At 37.4% G+C, this 18,920-nt stretch overlaps 1 protein-coding gene across 1 annotated transcript in view; it reads right to left on the reverse strand.

Moving 5' to 3' along the window:
- Window positions 1-508: 508 nt before the first annotated feature.
- GPR63 (G protein-coupled receptor 63) overlaps window positions 509-18,920 on the reverse strand; it is a 44,408-nt gene continuing 25,996 nt past the window's right edge. Inside the window, exons 2-3 of the mRNA XM_050786222.1 lie at window positions 3,667-6,432; window positions 509-3,504 (exon numbers count right to left, since the gene is read on the reverse strand). Of these exons, the coding sequence (XP_050642179.1) occupies window positions 5,023-6,282 (1,260 nt within the window). The 5' untranslated portion in view covers window positions 6,283-6,432 and the 3' untranslated portion in view covers window positions 509-3,504; window positions 3,667-5,022. The remainder of the gene's footprint in view (window positions 3,505-3,666; window positions 6,433-18,920) is intronic.

Raw genomic sequence — 18,920 nt, forward strand, 5'->3', positions numbered from 1 at the left:
CCTTCTTTTGTGACTTACAACCCTCATGTTTAACTGGCACAAAACTGAAACTCTCATACAAATAAATGATGTTTCCTATGGATTTATAAGTACAGAAAGGCCTTTGCTTTTAGAAATGGAAATGCAGTATGAAATCATTTCATCAAAATAGAAGCAGACATTATCATTGCTTTGCCAAACTGACAATCTAATTTTAAATAATTCAGCAGTAAAATTTTCATCACTTTCCTAGACAGAATTTCTTAAAGCTGTTTAACAGCTTTATAACTCTACTAACAATTGTTGACTATACTACTAGTTTTTTGTCATATCATCTTGAACTACTCTGAGAACTTCTAAAACTAGAATACAGTTATATGCACACAGGTCTTGAGGTCTAATTTGAAAATAAGAACCCAAAGGAAGCACAATCTGAAGCTAAATTCAGCTTTTAACAGAAATTATTATTCATGATAAACTTTTCTAAATGAGATGCAGTAGTCCTTTTTTTTAAAAAAACTCCACTTTAGAAATGTTAAATATTTATTTATTTTCTTATTAGGAGCTGTTTTCTTGGTTGTGATAAGAATATGCACAAATAACCATATTTTTTTATTTTTTTATATTTAAATATTAGAACCCATAATTCAAGGTGTTTCTTTTTCTCCATATAGGTCAGTTACTATTGTAAAATAAATTAATTTTAATCACAAAGGTCTAGTACCAATAGATATCTGAGAAACTTATAATTTACCTCCAATAACAAACTTGTGCTTTGACATTTTTTATTATAAAAACTGAGTTTTCAATGAAGGCAGTTTAGCAGGACTATAGTTGTGAAAATAAATCTGAATGTAGCCATTCTTTAAACTTAAACTAAAAATCATTGTAGAATAAAATGTCAAGCAAGTGAAAACTTTTCTGTGATATATACAGAAATGATACATACGTAAATATTTTCACATAAACAAAAACAAAGATCAAGAAAAAATTTAAATATCTTTGTGGGCAACAGAAATACAGAGATTAAAAAGGTTATTTTATTTTACTTCAATGCTTCCATCGAACACAACTGGCAGAGCAATGGGAATTACATAAATCTTTACATTTCTTCAGGGAATTACATACAATAAAGATACCTCTCTAGAAGAAAATAAAATATTAGCATAATTAGACTGCTGACAGTCATGACTTTCAATTTAGTCACCTTTTTTGCTCTACTGTGAAGCTATATGCTTTATCAGTATTTTGCCAGTTGAAAGAAAATAAAGCTAACACTGGCAAGATCCAGCACAAACACAGGTGGCAGCAAATTAGGCACAATGTTGTGTAGATTTTCCTCTCAATGTGGATTACCCATGCCTAGAAGATAATGGCTTGCGACGCAAAACAAACATTGTGGGATAAAACAGACAATATTTAAATAGATATATTTTCTACAGGAATGTTTCCTGAAGTGTTTCCCAGGGACTACCTGAGCCAGAGTCAGGCAGAGTGCTCAATAAAATAAAAATGCACATTCCTGGGCTCAACCACAGACCCTCTGGGGGCCCAGGAATCTGTACTGCTAACAAGCTCCCTTGGGAATGCTTAAACACGTATTAAAAGTTTAAAAAACATGACTTCATACTATTTGGAATTTCTCTTGCATCGTTCTTTTGACCACAAATATTTCGTTTGTGGTCATGCTTCTTACTAGCCAGAAGGAAAAATAGGCAAACAAAAAACCATTTCGGATTATGCCTGTCAGCAGTGAGAATTAGTAGTAGTATCTTTCCCTGCCTCAAGAAAATATGGGGGAATAGGCAACAAATGATTTTGCTCCTACATTTCTCAAAGGTGCTCCGTAGTACTTATTTTTAAAGCTTTCAAAATGTATACATAATAAAAATGTTCAAAATGATTTGTAAACTCTCATCAGATCAAGATAATCCAGTGTAAAAAAAAACTGCTGTTCAGTGTTGTTGCTGAATTCTCACAAAGACCCCTTCATAATCTTTGTTCACAAACAGGGAGCGTCTCGGCAGGCACTCCAGAACTCTCACCAAATGAGGCACTGCCTATTAAGTAGCATGAAAGTACCTAAAGACTGCCCATAAAACAGGAACAAAGAAAACAAAGCTCAGTTTCAACTCCAGCCAAAAAGGAGTCTTCATGACCTACCAATATGTAAGATGAATACAGATCATGCTGACTTTCCTCAGAGAAAGTCTAATAAAAAAAAGTCCGTATCGATATCTGCTTGAAATCTAGTTTATATTGAAAATGGAAAGCAAAATACAACATGCTACTAGTATCTACTACAGTGCTTATGTCCTATAAAATCCCTATGGACAAAAACAATTTTACTTGTGAATAAAAATTAGAAATGAAAGAGGTAGGTGACTATCATTTGAAGATAATCCCAAAAACATGTTGAATAATATGCTTGAGTCTCCAAAGAGCTCTTTAACTGGTCAATGAGTTCCAACACCGGTACAGTTTCCTTAAGAGCAGGGTTTCCCAGGTCTTTCATGATGTCATCAACCTTTCAATGCCCTAAACTCCGGACACAGTGCCACAAGCTCTTCAGATATTTAATATTAAGAAATAGCGAATGAAGTAAAATGTAAAGAAGTAATACTAGAGACCAAAGAGTGAGGTGATGCTGAAGTCAGCTTGGCTCTTCAAAAATCTATACCCTAGTATGGAGGAAAGCACATTTGAGTTGGACAGGACGTTAGAGATTCATCTAATCCAACTCTCTGGTTTTACAAATGAAGAAATAGAAGCTTATTTTTTTCCACTGGCTCACAAAGCACTAACATCCTGAAAAGATGCTGTAAGTCCACAGTTAACTTACTTAATTAATCAATGATGTAGCCAAGTGGCTATACTTTCAGCCCTTATCCCTGTGGGCTGTTTTATAAAGTGAGCCACTGGTAACAGAGAAGCTGACCAAGGCCTTAGATGTACCTGGGAGCAGACTGTCAGCAAGAGAAAAATAATTTGAAATGTCAGACATGCCCCATTAAAACTTGTTCTAGGCTCAGACCAGGGTTCATTTTTCCTTCTTTGTAGGAGACACACATCTGAGTACGTTCACAAACTCCAGCTCTGCTAGGGCAAGCATTGGGGCAATACTGTTTTACCCAGAACACTTAGAACTAACACAGGTGGACAACTAGAAACCCCCAAACCCACAGGCACAAGACCTACACACAACTCTTTAATTTCTCAATAATTGTTAGTCACTTGTTTTGCAAATCAAAAACAAAAAAATCACTGGATTTCCTTCATAGCCTTATTTATCTAAGATTTTTAAGTCTCACATTAAACAGTGGTTGTAAATCAGGTGTGGTGGCTCATGCCTGTAATCCCAACATTTTGGGAGGCCAAGGCAGGCAGATCGTTTGAGCTCAGGAGTCTGAGACCAGCCTGGGTAACATGGTGAAACCTTGTCTTTACAAAAGAAAATACAAAAAATTAGCTGGGTGTGGTAGCACACACGTGTGTGTGTGTGTGTGTGTGTGTGTGTGGTTCCAGCTATTCAGGAGGCTGAGACAGGAGGATTACCTGAGCCTGCAAGGTTGAGGCTACAATGAGAAAATACAAAAAATTAGCTGGGTGTGGTGGCACACGCGTGTGTGTGTGTGTGTGTGTGTGTGTGTGTGTGTGTGTGGTTCCAGCTATTCAGGAGGCTGAGACAGGAGGATTACCTGAGCCTGCAAGGTTGAGGCTACAATGAGCCATGATCACACCACTGCACTCCAGCCTGGGTGGCAAAGCGAGACTCTGTCTCCAAAAAACAAAAAGTAGTTGTAAGTGATTATATTTTTTCTTTTCTATTTTCCAGTGTTTCTGTAATGCCTTCATATTTCTTTTGGTAGTAAGAAAATAAAGGCTAATTTTTAAAAAGAATATTATAGTCTAAAAAATTAAAGGATGCATAGAGTTCCCTCTTGACTATGAGACATCTAAACTGAATGAACTGTCTGTGTGGCATACTGGAACAGCGCAGCCTCAGGATTCTGACAGATTTTTGGATCCCAGCTCTACCACTAACCTTGGGCAGGATTTTAGTCCCTCTGAGACCTGCTTTCTTCACCTCTAAGAATGAAAACAATAATACCTACCTCACAGCATCTTGTGAGGATAAAATGATGTACAGTGCCTGAAACATAGGTCCATAAATGTCAACCCCTTCTCCCTATACTCCACAAAAACCCTTGAGTAAAAGGAATCACCACAGCCTGCACCAGCCACCTGCCATCCCCCTCACTACATTCACCTTTTAAATTCGCAAGGATGCTGTCTCCTTGATTTTGTGCTATTGCTCTGAAGAGTTGCTATTGTGCTTAGAAAAATTTCTACATTTTATGTTCTCTCTTTTACAACTGTACATGCAGATAAAACATTTTTTAAAACTATCTTCCCATAAATGATAATGCACGTTTCCTAAAGCACGTATCATGTATAAAAACAATTCTGAAAAATAAGACTGAATTAATTTGTACATTGTCTCTTAAAGTGCACCAAAGTAAATAGTAATGACCTTTAAAATGTCACTAACCTTCTTGGGTTAGTTTTTAAAATAAATCTAAATATATATTGATTGAGATGTTTGGCTCCAATGTGATGGTAAAAAGCAGCAGTGTCTTCCAGAAAAAAAAAAGTCTTAATAAACTCAACTAAGCATACTTTAGCAGCACATAAAATGCCTACAATTCAATATAACTGCAGGCTCAATAAAGCACAATCCTGATTCCTACTATGAAAACAAAATCAATCAAGGAAAAACCCAAAAACCAAAACCAAAAAAACATCTCCTCACCCTAAATTGAGGATTTCTATTGAACCCTGGAGGTAATATTTGTAATCACTTTCCTATTGTTTATTCTTGGTAACAGAACCATAATTACCATTCTTTCTTTACACTGCTCACACACATACATACACAAAGTCCATAAAAAACAATAAAGTATAAGTGTAGAGGCTATGAGAAAGAAACTTCAATGTCAATAAAGAACAAGCATCACCCAAAATGTCAGTCAGTTCCAATATTCACACCACCGTCCGATGTTCCCCACACACATAGACCGCACTGGGACGTATCCGTCGCCTTGTGTGACCAGGGAGCTGCGGCAAAAACTTGAAGGACTTAGGCATCATGTCCAGGCAAGCATCATGGAATTTCTTAATCCTCCAGTAGTAGATCAGTGGATTCAATGCAGACTTGAGGTAGCAGAGCCACAGTAGCCAGGTGCTAATCTCAAAAAAGTTGTGCTGATAGTAAAAGTGCTTACTGAATGTTGCCACAAGGCTGTAAGTGGTGAACGGGGCCCAGCAGACAATGAAGACAGCAAAGAGAATCAAAATAGTGGTGAAGGCACGTGTTTTAAAGCCCATGTCAATGCTCATCTGGAAAGGTCTCTGTAGACTCATGAGACCCAGTTTGCTGGCCTGGCTGAGGCATATACCTTCAGGGTAGCTATGGATCCTCAAGGCATTGTGCCGAAGGGTGTTGAGTATGCCCATAAATGAATACAGTATTACCAGGAAGGGTATGAAGAAAGAAATGAGAGAAATCAAAATCACATAAGCCTGGTAGCCTGGATTGGTTGTGTACCCAAACACACACTGGGGAGCTCGGGAAGGTATCTGCAGGTCAGGGTTTCCTATGGCTAAAGGAAAAGCTACACAAAAGGAAGTTGCCCAGGAAACTGCAATCAGAACCTTAGCTCTATATGGGTTTAGCTTATCCTGCCTCTGGACTATAATAAGGAACCTATCTATGCTAATGATGAGCAGGATGGCTACTCCTTCTATCACAAATAACCAGAAAAACATAGCAGATACCCTACAGAAGAATTTCCCAAAAATCCATCGGGTAGTAAAGATAGTTACCAGGGCAAAGGGCATGTTCAGCACTGCAAGCAACATGTCTGCAAAAGCCAGGCTGGCAAGGAGGATGTTAATTGCAGATCGCATGGCAGCTTTTTGGTAAACCATGAGGCAAACAACCAAGTTCCCAAGAAAAGACACAAACAGAATGAATATCATTATAGCAGAAAGGGTAATTTGAAGAGGCAAGTTGAGGCTCTTAAATGCTGCTGGTGTTGTGGGCACAGCTGTACTATTCACTGTCAAGGAACTCAAACCAGTGGGAGCCATGGTTTCAAAACTATATCTAAGCAATGGACTGATGTCAGGATGCTGGAATGGTGGAGGGAGTGTAATATTCATGTAGGTTTTTTCATACACTACAAATGTTGTGTTGGATGTCCCGGTATGGAACGCAGTCAACACTGCCGAGAAGACCATGGTTTCGGTAGGATGGAAGATGCAAGCAGAGATGCAGGTGTTCTTCAAGCATTTCAACACAGAACAGCAGTATCAGGTTCCATTGATGGGCTTGGAAATACATTCTGGAAAATGGACAATGAGTTCCATCTTCCACAAGAGTCCTTTTGCCTGAAAACAAAACCAAAACACAAAAAATCAATGAGAAATGAGATTTGTAAATAACATTTAACTCCAGGGCTGCCTTTCATTATGAAGGATCAGTTTTGCTCTTTTTGATCCTTTAAAAATATTTTAGCCTCCAGTGTAGTCAACACTAAAATACTGTTGTTATTTTATCTTTCGTCAACCATGGTGGAAATTTCATGACATTCATATATAAAGCAAAAGTGCAAGGAATCTCAAAACGTATTACTGCCCCAAAGACAAAAGTTATAATCTTACTGTTAATTTTTAAAATATTTCCAGTGGCTTTAATTTTAATTAAATGTTAATTTTAATTTTCATGCTTTTCTATAGTCACTATTAATAAAGATTTTTATTACCTGGTTCTCCTGAGAGCACTATTTTTTTTAGTTAATAGTTGTTTGGTACAAGTTCTTACTCTAATTTTACATTAGCACAAAACCGGATGACAAAGAAACCTAAAGCAGGTTTCCTATTTCACACATAACAATTTTTAGTTCTAACATCCTTATTAAGTAGATACTAGGTAATTGTCAATGAAGATCTGAAACGTTTTATTGGCTTGCTTTCTATTTATTTATCCAATTAATTCATCAATTTTTTTTCATTTTTAGTTTTTGAATTAAAAATTCATTCATTTTTAATTTCTTTCCAGAAGTTCCACCACCAACCATACTGGAGAATTTACTCAAGAGGAGAGAAAAATTCTAAGTAAGAAGTCTTGGTAATATTTTCAGAAGTTTTATTTTACTAAAGCTCTCTTTGTTTCTCATAGTCTCTCTTCTCTCCCAAGTCCACTGACTTTCATCCTTTCTTTTCTGATATATATACATCTATCTTCTCTATTTTCTTCTCCCTAAATAACCAATCTTATTTTGTGTTAGCAACTTGATCAGAATGTGTCAACCAAATAACAAAGTTAGAGATGTTAAAGGAGAGATGACTAAAAAAATTCAGGTATGAAGAATCTACTCCAGAAAACTTACAAAGAATCTACTCCAAAGAGTTTCTTATCACATTTCTCTTATCCTAACACCCAATTTCTTAACCAGATTTCTGTAGCTCTAGAGTTTTCTGTAAGGGACTTTCTTAATCTGCTGTCTTACACATTTTGTGGTATGGGTTTTTCCTTATGTAGGTCTTTACTGGACAGGTAACCTCTTTATAGTTAGAAAGAAGTCTCTGAATTTCTGGCAAGATTCCTTTAATAAGCTCTTAAAAGACTGGGAAAACATAAATGTACAGCAGTTTAAAACAAATTGCAGTTTACTCATTATTTTGACTTAGAATCAGTCACTGAATTTTTTTTTTTTTTTTTTTTTAAACAGAGTTTCACTCTTGTTGCCCAGGCTGGAGTGCAACGGCGCGATCTCGGCTCACCATAACCTCCGCCTCCCACATTCAAGCGATTCTCCTGCCTCAGCCTCCCCAGTAGCTGGGATTACAGGTATGTGTCACCATGCCCAGCTAACTTTGTATTTTTAGTAGAGATGGGGGTTCTCCATGTTGGTCAGGCTGTTCTGGAACTCCCGACCTCAGGCGATCCACCTGCTTCAGCCTCCCAAAGTGCTGGGATTACAGGCATCAGTCACTGCACCCAGCCTAGTCATTGATTTTAAGGGTCATTGTCAAAATTTCATTCATTCACTTACTAGTGTATGATGGGCAGGAATATCACATTTCTAAGATCTAAGATCCAGCAATGTAGCCAAATCAGGGACTCTCTACCATACCTATAGCTCTACAATCCCATCTTTCTTTGTCCAGGGCTGCCTTTATAAAAAAGAAGAATCCTGATCTACTCCTTCAAAATATCAACTTTACTACTTACTTTCACTTCTACAGTTTAATTTCTTTGCCCTTACTAGATTTTATCTATCCTCACATATTCACTTTGTAATACAAAACATACCTGGATATGATGCCACACTAAGCCAGCTGCTCTTGAACTTTATTAACCACAAAGGGGCCAGTGGAAAGACAGCAGTGGTAGTTGGAAGATTTTTACACCATAATCACCATCGGCCTCTACAGAAGTACCCTAAATATACATATAATTAAGACTAAAGGCTGTGCATAATTATAAATTAATCTCAATACAAGTCTACCTCTATAGAGGTAGAGGTAATTTCTCTAGAAAAATTATAAATAGACAATTGTGTATCTTAAGCCTAATGTGACAGCTAAAATTGTGTTTGACCAAGTAAACTAACATATATCCATCCTGCACTACTACACTGTTCAAAGTATTTCATTCCCTTGACCATGTTAAGGAACAAAAACAAAAAATGGAATGAAGCCAAAGTAAAACCATAATTTAAAAGATGCCTTTTAACTTGTTATATTTGCAGAGTCATAACATCATTCTACCATAAAAGCCTCCCACAACTATAAAAACTTCTAACAATTCATTTAATATTTCATCAAATATCTGTTTAAGAACCTACTACGTGCCAGATACTAAAACGAAAATGGTAAGCAAATAAAAGGCTTCTAAATTTCTGGTTAAAAATGCAGACTGACCACAGTCCACATCCCCAAAATCACACTGAAATGACAGTAAAGGGATTTTTTTAAACAAAGTATATAAACCAAAAGGACAAGAGGTATAAATGAAAGACACATTAGTAGATAAAAAAATTTTTTAAATTCATTTTATTTATTTATTTTTTTGAGACGGAGTCTCGCTCTGTTGCCCAGGCTGGAGTGCAGTGGCACGATCTCAGCTCACTGCAAGCTCCACCTCCTGGGTTCACACCATTCTCCTGCCTCAGCCTCCCGAGTAGCTGGGACTACAGGCACCCACCACCACACCCAGCTAATTTTTTTTTTTTTGTATTTTTAGTAAAGATGGGGTTTCACCTGGTTAGCCAGGATGTTTTTTAATGTTTTAAGGCAAAAAAAAAAAGCAAATGGTGTTGTGGTAACTGACTTAAGAAAGCAGAACAGAGAACAGTTTATTCTCAATACTTCCAGGGAAATATGCTTCGAAAAAACTGAAACAATCCTGTAGATCCCCAGAGAATCTGTGGATGCCAGTTACCACAGAGAGTATAGGTAGAGCTGAAAACTGGAAAACTGACTGAAAATCAGAGACACTGGAACCCCACTGCACACCTAGTTCTCCTCCTCTCTGAACAATCATATGAAAGCATCTATCTCCATTTCAGTAGCCCAACTCTGTGGCACAACTGAACCTGACAAGCACCAAAGTCGAAAATATCAGTGCAAGGCTGAAAACGGGGGAACTGAGTGAATGCATATTCAATTTGAGAACACAGCTCCTTTCACCATCCTGCTCTCAGACTGCCAGAAGCCAGGAACATATTGCCTATGCAGAAGACTGAAAGACTGTAACTAAATAGCCACAGAGGAAAAACCTCTAGATACTAATATCTGATGGTAGAATGCCAGCTTGGTGCCCAGTCACCCTGTACATGGAAGCCCACCCACTGTCACACCAGCCCATAAGCAGAAACTCTAATCAACTTTTCGGTGCCTATTAAATATAAATGGTCAATTTCTCTAAGAAATAAAGAGTTTGTAACAAAGAGATTAAACAAAGGCATTTTTGTAGTTAAACATTAAGGGAAATAACTTGAATTTAAAATACTAAGGAACATAGCATGAACAGACTTAATAATGCCTTTGCTTCATTCAGTATCTGTACAGTGGTCTTACTTCACTCCTGGCTCACTGGAATGTAAATATTCCCTGGCCTTCTTCCTTTTCTTACGAAGTATAATAACCAAAGCAGTGCTCCTGAATGCTCACAGTAACTACATTAAAATATTCTTTCCTCTAAGCATTTCTCATCAAATATCACTGTGACCTGAAGTTTCTTTGAATTTTATATAAGACTAAGTAAAAAAGTTTCATACTTAAAATTTGTATTTCCAAATGAAATAGGACAGTAGCAGCATGAGATCAACAGACAATTAGCTTAGGTTGGTAACATTTACACAGCAGTCCTAATGTTAAATCCAATCTAGACTAGTCTTTATTTGCCATTTGTCGGAAATGTTTAACAAATCTTCCAAGTGAGAAAAATTTTAAATTATGTGTGAATGTGTGCACATGATATATGCATACATAATACACATATGTTTATACAAACACACCACATGTATGTACATTTGTAAAACTCACATATGGTAGAAGTGACTGGATTTATGATTCTCTCTTATTGCATCTACAGAAACAATGCTGGGGTTATCAGGTTAATGATATAAGTGGAGTGTTTTATATTTGGAGTGTGCCAGAATGTCACATTTATAGGGCTTCAGTAGCTAGAATGGTCAGTGGAGGTTGCGGTATTCTCTTGGTTCTCTTTCCTTAGTCTTATCTGCCACTGGAGTGCTTTATTTTGTTTTTTTTAAGCAGGGTATATCACCCAGACTGGAGTGCCGTGGCACAATCACAGCTCACGGCAGCCTCAACCTCCCAAGCTCAAGTGATCTTTGGAGTGCTTTAAATACTTGTTTTATTCTCTGAAAAGGCTATATTCTTCTAGAAGGCAGCCATTGATTTTATTAATCCCATTGCTCCCTACAACCACTATGCTTTGCACACAGTCCGATAAATATTTAGATAACTAAATTCATTTGCACTGTTTTGTGGGATCAATTTTTTGTTTACTCATCTTAATATTCATGAAATACACACATTTTAAAAATAATTAGATAAGTTTTAAGGTGATCATCAAACCCTGTCCCAACCTTCACCACCCCATTCCTGTTTTTAGTAATAGTCATTCTTAATTAAAGGTTTTTTCCTATTTTTATTCTTTATATATCTAAATAACATGAAGAAATTACTTATTGGTTTATCAATTATATATATTAACTCCTGATTTCCTGTAAGTATAGATGTAGATTTAGCTGTCACAGCATTGCCCAATTTATTTCTCTTCCCTTTGTACTATCAAAATCTTTATTTGAAACTTTTGAGTTACAGTACTGTAATAATGTAGTTATGTAAATAGTATATTTACTGATAAGCCAACAGTAGAATATTTTCCTTTCTTAACTTTTAGAAATCCTAAAATTAATAATTCACTTACATATTTATTCTCCATTTTTTTGTTTTGTTTTGTTTTGGCTGTTTGGATATTTTTGTGAAGTTTTTGTTCAAGTCCTTTGTTCATCTTTCAGCTGGGTTGTTTATCTTTTTCTTATAAATTTGTTAGCATTTATATATACATATATATACATACACACACACACACTTTTTTCCCCAAAGGATGAGGCTGCATAATTTATAAGAAACAGAGGTTTATTTTGGCTCACAATTCTGCAGGGTGTGTGAGAAGCATGGTGCTAGCATCTGCTCCTGGAGAGGTTTCAGGAGGCTTACAATCACGGTGGAAGGTGAAGGGTGAGAGCAGGAAAAGAGAGCAAGAGGGGTTAGTGCCACAGCCTTTTAAACAACCAAATCTTGTGTGAACTCAGAGCAAAAACTCACTCACTATTCGGAGGACAGCATCAAGCCTTTCATGAGGGATCCACCCCATGACTCAAATAGCTCTCAGCAGGTCCAAACCTCCAACATTGGGGATTACATTTCAACATGAGATTTGGAGGGGACAAACATCCCAACCATGTCAGTATCATATTCTATGGTACTGCTTCTATTCAGAGCAGAAGTTTATGGAAATCTCATGATTAATGAAGTTTGGGCTCAGTACAACTCCCACTCATCCCAGAACTCATGCCATGGTTATTCTACCAGTTTTGAAATGCAGTGTTAGAACAGACAAACTCAGCAGATTCCCTCACTGGTTCTCTAATCTGTGGAGCAAGGGCTATAATGGTAGGAAAGGTTAACTGCAAACCCCTAGAACTATCTATTTCTACCTGTGAAAATGGTAAACCAAAAGCAACATTTAATTCCTGCAGAGATTGCAAAGATTAGAGTCACCATCAAGGACTTGGAAGAAGAAGGTGATCAATTCTGCCATATCTCTATTCAAGTTGCCTCTTTGGCTTTGTAGAAAACAGATGGATTCTGAAGAGTGCAGATGCTGTATCAGATGTGGTTTTACTGATGGAGCACATCAATGTATTTCCTGGCATCTGGTATACGGCTATTGATCTGTCAAATTCTGGTTTTCTCTATATGTGTTAGCAGACTACTTGAAGCATTTGCCTACCCTACTGTCCTACCTCAGGGCTCTGTCAAGTCTCCTGCACACTATCATAATCTAGTCCACAGGGACCTTGGTTGTACTTCTAGTCCATAGAATGTCATGCTGTCCATTACATGCTGACTACATCTTTTAAATTTTCTAGGGGTCTTATAGTATTTCAAGATATCCCTTTCAAAGTGATAGCTCTCTTGCCTACCACTAATACAGAGACACAGCATTTAGTTGGCTTTTCTGGACTCTGGAGGCAACATACACCTCATTTGGGTATGTTATTCTGACCTATTGATCAAGTAGCTTGAAAAGCTGCCATATTTGAGTAATCAGTAATAATAAGAGAAGGCTCCACAACAGGTCCAGGCTGTTATGAAACCTGCTCTGCCACTGAGCCGAAAGATTCACTGGTGTTTTAAGTGTCTGTGGCACACAGGGATTCTGTATAGCATTTGGCAGGCCCCTTAAAGGTCAGACCAGATCTTTAGTATTTTGGAACAAAGCTATGGAACATGAGTGCTCCACATAAACTTGGTGCTGTCTGACCTTCTGAAGCCATACAGTTGGGTTTGCATGGAGCATTTCAGCCTTATGCAGAAGGGTATGTATGAAATCAGACCTGGCAGGTGCTCAGGGCACAGTTCGGTTACATGAGCAAATGGCTGAGATTCCCACAGCTCCTATTTTTGCTGTAATGATCCTCTCTTTAAACTTCACCTGTGACCTCACTGAGAGGAGTTTCTCATGACCAGTTAACTAAAGAAGAAAAAAATTTAGGCCTGATTTATTGTGCCGAGTTGTAGCATTACAGCCCCACTTGGAAGCCCTTAAGGGCAGAGCAGAGAAAACCTCCCAGTGGGCAACATTTTGAATACTATACTTGGTTGTTCATTTTGAAGAATTCATGCCAGAGATGAAAAACTACATTCATCATAGACAGTAGCTAATGGTTTGACTGGCTAGTCATGTAAATGCTCACCAAATAGCAATTTTCAATAGAAGAGCTTGATAACCAGGCAGACAAGATGACCTATTCTATTGAGATCAACCAATCTCTTTCTCTAGTCACTCCTGTCCTTCCCTAAAGAGTTCGTGAACAACATAGCCATGGCAGAAGGGACAGAGGTTGTACATGTGCTCAACAACATGGACTTTCACCCAGATCAATCTAGCTATAGCCACTGAACACGCAACGTGGGAACACAGGGACCAAAACTAAACTTACTGAATATGACATAATCTCCTGGAGACACTAGCCAGCTACTTGGTGACAAGTGGATTACACGGACTACTTCCATTATCAGTGACTTTGTTTTTATTAGAATATATCCATATGCTGGATTTTACCAAATTAGGCCATCAAGCATAACATCAATATATTTAGTATCCTGTGCCTCCTTCCTTTCACACAATATCCTACACATATCAGAAAAAAGTAATCAGAAAGTTAATAATCACCTCCACTGTGGTTACAGATTTCAAATAAAAACAGTGGGAACTCAAAAAAAAAAAAAAAAAAAAAAAAAAAAACCTCTTAAAATTTTGTTTTTTAAGTATCCAGAAGCATAAAGGAACAGACATATCAAGATATTCAGTATTCAAAGGGGCAATCTGCATTCTTAAGAATAACCTTTTATCTCCTGAGTTTTGTTAGGAAGTATAATATCAAAGAACTGCCTTAAGCTCTTTGAATATGTTAGCTTTAAAAATTTCACAGCAACTATGATATTCCTGCTGCTATAATATCCATTTTAAGGATGACAGAACGATTGTACAGAATGGTCAAGTAACATGTCCAAGGTCACACGACTAATAACGGGCAAAGCTGAGAATTAAACCCAGGAAGTCTGTTCTCAGTCGCTATGCTATGCTATAAAACAGAGAATATAACGTACAGAAATGCCACCAGTATAAGAAAAACATAACACTTTGTTTTCTTTTACATATCACTTGTATATTTTCAAAAACATATTGCTAAATTTAAAAAGCAATTACAATAAATTTAGAAATGATGTGGACATGAATCAGGATTATATCCATATATTTTACCAGGATATTCATGTAAATGTAGGGCTCTATGCCTTGATTACAGAAGTCTAGGTCTGCCAAAAATATATGACACATGGAATGTAAATATGCATGAAAAATACAAATACTTTTTTTTCCTTTAAAAAAATAAGACTCAGTAAAAAAAATCTTAACAGTGCTGAATTTGCTCGGTGTTTCCCAATGCAGATGATACAAATATCTGGTAAAAATACAATAAAGCTCCAAAGTAACGAGATTAGTTTTCCCATGCGGTTGCTAAAACTGGAGTGACCACCTTTTAATCACAATTTCACATGAAACAAAATGAAAATTCTACAATCCCAATAGAAGTGAATATTTAGTGAGTAAAAGGAAAGACTTCTTCAGGCCAGTTCTTTCAGTGCCCAAAAGGATTTCCCAATGCTGCAGTAATATAAATGCTGGCTGTTTTTCAGAAGAGTTTCACAGGCTGAAGTCCTGAGGGCGTCCATAAAACTCTGCAAAGCAGTCCTCATCAAAACTGGGACTACAGAGAAAAGCAGCAAAAAAGTGGGACACCTACACTGAACTCCAGTCAACTAAACAGGGCCAGCTTCTTTCTTTATCTCGTCCTGCCATCTCTAATTCTTCAAAATGGTTTTATTTTCCTTCCTTTCTGCTCCTTTCCTTTTTCTCTTCTTTTATATTATTTTGACTGTATCTCTATACTGAAAATTTTCAAAACCAACCTCACTTTCTAATTTCCAATAAAAGACCATCCTTGGATCCACATACATGCTGGAGTATACTGGCTTTACCAGCCCATTAGAATCATAGCCTCTCTTCTACAACTTCCATCTCTAACCCTTCCAGGAGAATCCTGCTATCTTTGCCTCACCAGTTAGGCCTTCAAATGGCCCTGTATTCAGAGTGCATGCTAACTAATGTGTCTAACTGCCTGTTATCTCTACCATGACTCAGACTGCAAATCTTACAAAAGAGGTAGGACCACCATATTACAACTTAGAAAGAAACTCATTATACACAATTCTGCCTTGATGTTAAAATTCATTAGGCTGCCTAGACAGAGACATAAAGATATACAGATTAGATACAGATATAGGCATGTATCTATATCTACAGATAGATATAGATATAGGCATGTATGTATATCTACAGATAGATATTACGTATATATACAACAAAAAAATTATTTCATGGTTCAATAAATATGTTCTCTTTATATGAAATTTGATTTGAATCATTTTCTGTATTTTTCTCTTCCTTCAAATCCATAGTAACCCAGTACTACATAAAACCTATCAACTTTCACAAATGCTAAGAAAATGTCATCTAAATATGGCCAACCTCAAGCCTTTCCTAAATTAACTTACTATAAGGATGTCAAAAGTAGAGAAAAAATATCTGGGTAATAGTCTTGGCCCTTCCATTTATTAACTAAGATGTTCAGGCAAGTCAGTGAACTTTCCTGACTCTAAAATGTCCTTATCTCAAAGATGCAGATATAAAACCACATCATAGGCTGGTGAATTAAATAAGATAGATGAAAGTGAATTATAAACTACAAAGTGATATCAAATTACAACATATTATAACCATAATCTTCTACAGACTTCTGTCGCAGGAAGTCAGGGAACCTGAAGGGAGGGACCCGCTGAAGCCATGGCAGAAGAACATAAATTGTGAATATTTCATGGACATTTGTTAGTTCCCCAAATTAATACTTTTATAATTTCTTATGCCTATCTTTACTGCAATCTCTGAACATAAACTGTGAAGATTTCATGGACATTTATCACTTCCCCAATCAATACTCTTTTCATTTTCTATGCCTGTCTTTACTTTAATCTCTTAATCCCGTCATCTTCATAACCTGAGGATGTATGTCACCTCAGGACCCTGTGATGATTGCGTTATCTGCACAAATTGTTTGTAAAACATGTGTGTTTGAACAATATGAAATCTGGGCACCTTGAAAAGAACAGGATAACAGCGATTTTCAGGGAACAAGGGAGATAACCATAAAGTCTGACTGCCTGAAGGGCTGGGCAGAACAGAGTCATATTTCTCTTCTTTAGAAAGCAAATAGGAGCAATATCGCTGAATTCTTTTCTCAGTAAGGAATAACCCTAGGAAAATTAATGCATTACCAGGGAGAGGTATCTAAAATGGCCGCTCTGGGAGTGTCTGTCTTATGCAGTTGTAGACAAGGGATGAAATACGCCCTGGTCTCCTGCAGTGACCTCAAGCTTGCTAGGATTAGGAAATTCCAGCCTGGTGAATTCTAGTCAGACCAGTTGTCTGCTGTCGAACCCTGTTTCCTGTTAAGATGTTTATCAGTGACAATGTGTGCCCAGCAGGGCATGGACCTTCATCAGTAATTCTAGTTTCGCCCTGGCCTTGTGATCTTACTCTGCCTCTCTGCCCTTGTGATATTGTATTGCCTTTGAAGCATGTGATCTCTGTGACCCATTCCCTATTTGTACACCCCTCCCATTTTGAAACCCCTAATAAAAACTTGCTGGTTTTGTGGCTCAAGGGGCATCACGGAACCTGCCGATATGTGATGTCAGCCCTGGAGACCCAGCTGTAAAATTTCTCTTTTGTACTCTTTCTCTTTACTTCTCAGACCAGCTGATACTTAAGGAAAACAGAAAAGAACCTACATTGAAATATGGGGGGCTGGTTACCCTGATAAATTCTGACTATGTTATGCAATCAATATCTCTATTATAGCCTATTGGTGGGAGTATGAACTGGTACAACATTTTGGGAGTAAGAGTAGGCAGTATTTCTTAATATTGAACAATTTAAATATTGTCTAGAATTCTACATGATAAAAACACTAGCATAAACATACAGATAAGAATGTTCATTGTAGCATTACTTCATAGTGAAAAACTCAACATCTTTTTAACACTCATCAGTAAGATAACAGTTAAATAAGCTGGGGCACAGTGGCTCACACCTGTAATCCCAGCAGTTTGGGAGGCTGAGGCAGCCTTGAGGTTAAGATGGCTTGAGGTTAAGAGCTCGAGACCAGCCTGGCCAACATGGTGAAACTCTGTCTCTAGTAAAAATACAAAAATTAGCTAGGTGTGGTGGCACGTGCCTCTAATCCCAGCTACTCAGTGGCTGAGGCACGAGAATCACTTGAACCCAAGAGGCAGAGGTTGCAGTGAGCTGAGATCGTGCCATTGCACTCCAGCACAGGCGACAGTGTGAGACTCCATCTCAAAAAAAAAAAATATAACAGTTAAATAAAGTGTGGTACATACATACTAGAAATACCATGCAGCTATCACAAACAATATGTCAATCTAGAATAGTGACATCAGAGAATGTTCATCATATACTAAAAAAAAAAAAATTAACATGCAGAATGACATACAACGTAGTCCCATTGTTATGTATGTATGTAGATGTGTGTGTATATATATACATGCATGTGTTTGTGCATATGTACATATGTATAGACAGACCAAATGGACAAAAGGGATTTCTTTTCTGGTATGAAATTAAGGGAGTAAAATATTATTTTACCCATACACTTACAGTTTTGTGTAATTTTTTTCACATTAAATCAATATTCATCTTGTACTATTCTGTCACACTTTTCTTCCTGTTTCCTGTATAAAATTCCTTGAGGATGCAAGCTGCAACCTATCTGACCTAACACAAAGCTGTGTATCCTAGTGTTGCTTAAGATACGATAACCATTTATGTCACTCTAACCATGGAAAAGAAGGTAAGAAGCAAACCAGTCTGCAGATTCTGCAGGACCTGTGCTCAAGCATCTCAGGGGTCCCAGTAGAGACCTCCCAACAGCCCCAGTCCCAGTCCAATCCTCTAAAATGCTGTACTCACTGCATATGCTCTAAAGGTTGGCCTTGATTCCACTGATCCCAGGATGCTAGGAAGAAATGAGTGGCAACACTATGAAAAAATTGCTGTTCTAAAATTACTCTTCTATACCCTAACAGATAAACAGAAACTGGCGCTGGTAAAGCCTAGGAGAGGACTAAGGGAACAACCCACGTCTTCTAGCCAACTCATCACTGACAGCAGAAGAAAACAGATAGGAATCTGAAATACTGGTGTTACTCAAGAGTGTCTGCTTTTGTCTTGAACAAAATGGAAGTCTAAAAGAAAGAATGCCTAAAAGAAAGCAGAGCTCTTGTGACATTATGGAGCATCTCTCTCTGATTCTGGGCCAGAGGCTGCACTTGAAGAGAAAAGATGTCACATCATGTTCTTCTGTTATTTGCCACACTCTTAGCCAAGAAGAATTTCACTTGGTTCTCCC

This window comes from Macaca thibetana, chromosome 4 (assembly GCF_024542745.1).
Source record: "Macaca thibetana thibetana isolate TM-01 chromosome 4, ASM2454274v1, whole genome shotgun sequence".
Classification (NCBI taxonomy): domain Eukaryota; kingdom Metazoa; phylum Chordata; class Mammalia; order Primates; family Cercopithecidae; genus Macaca; species Macaca thibetana.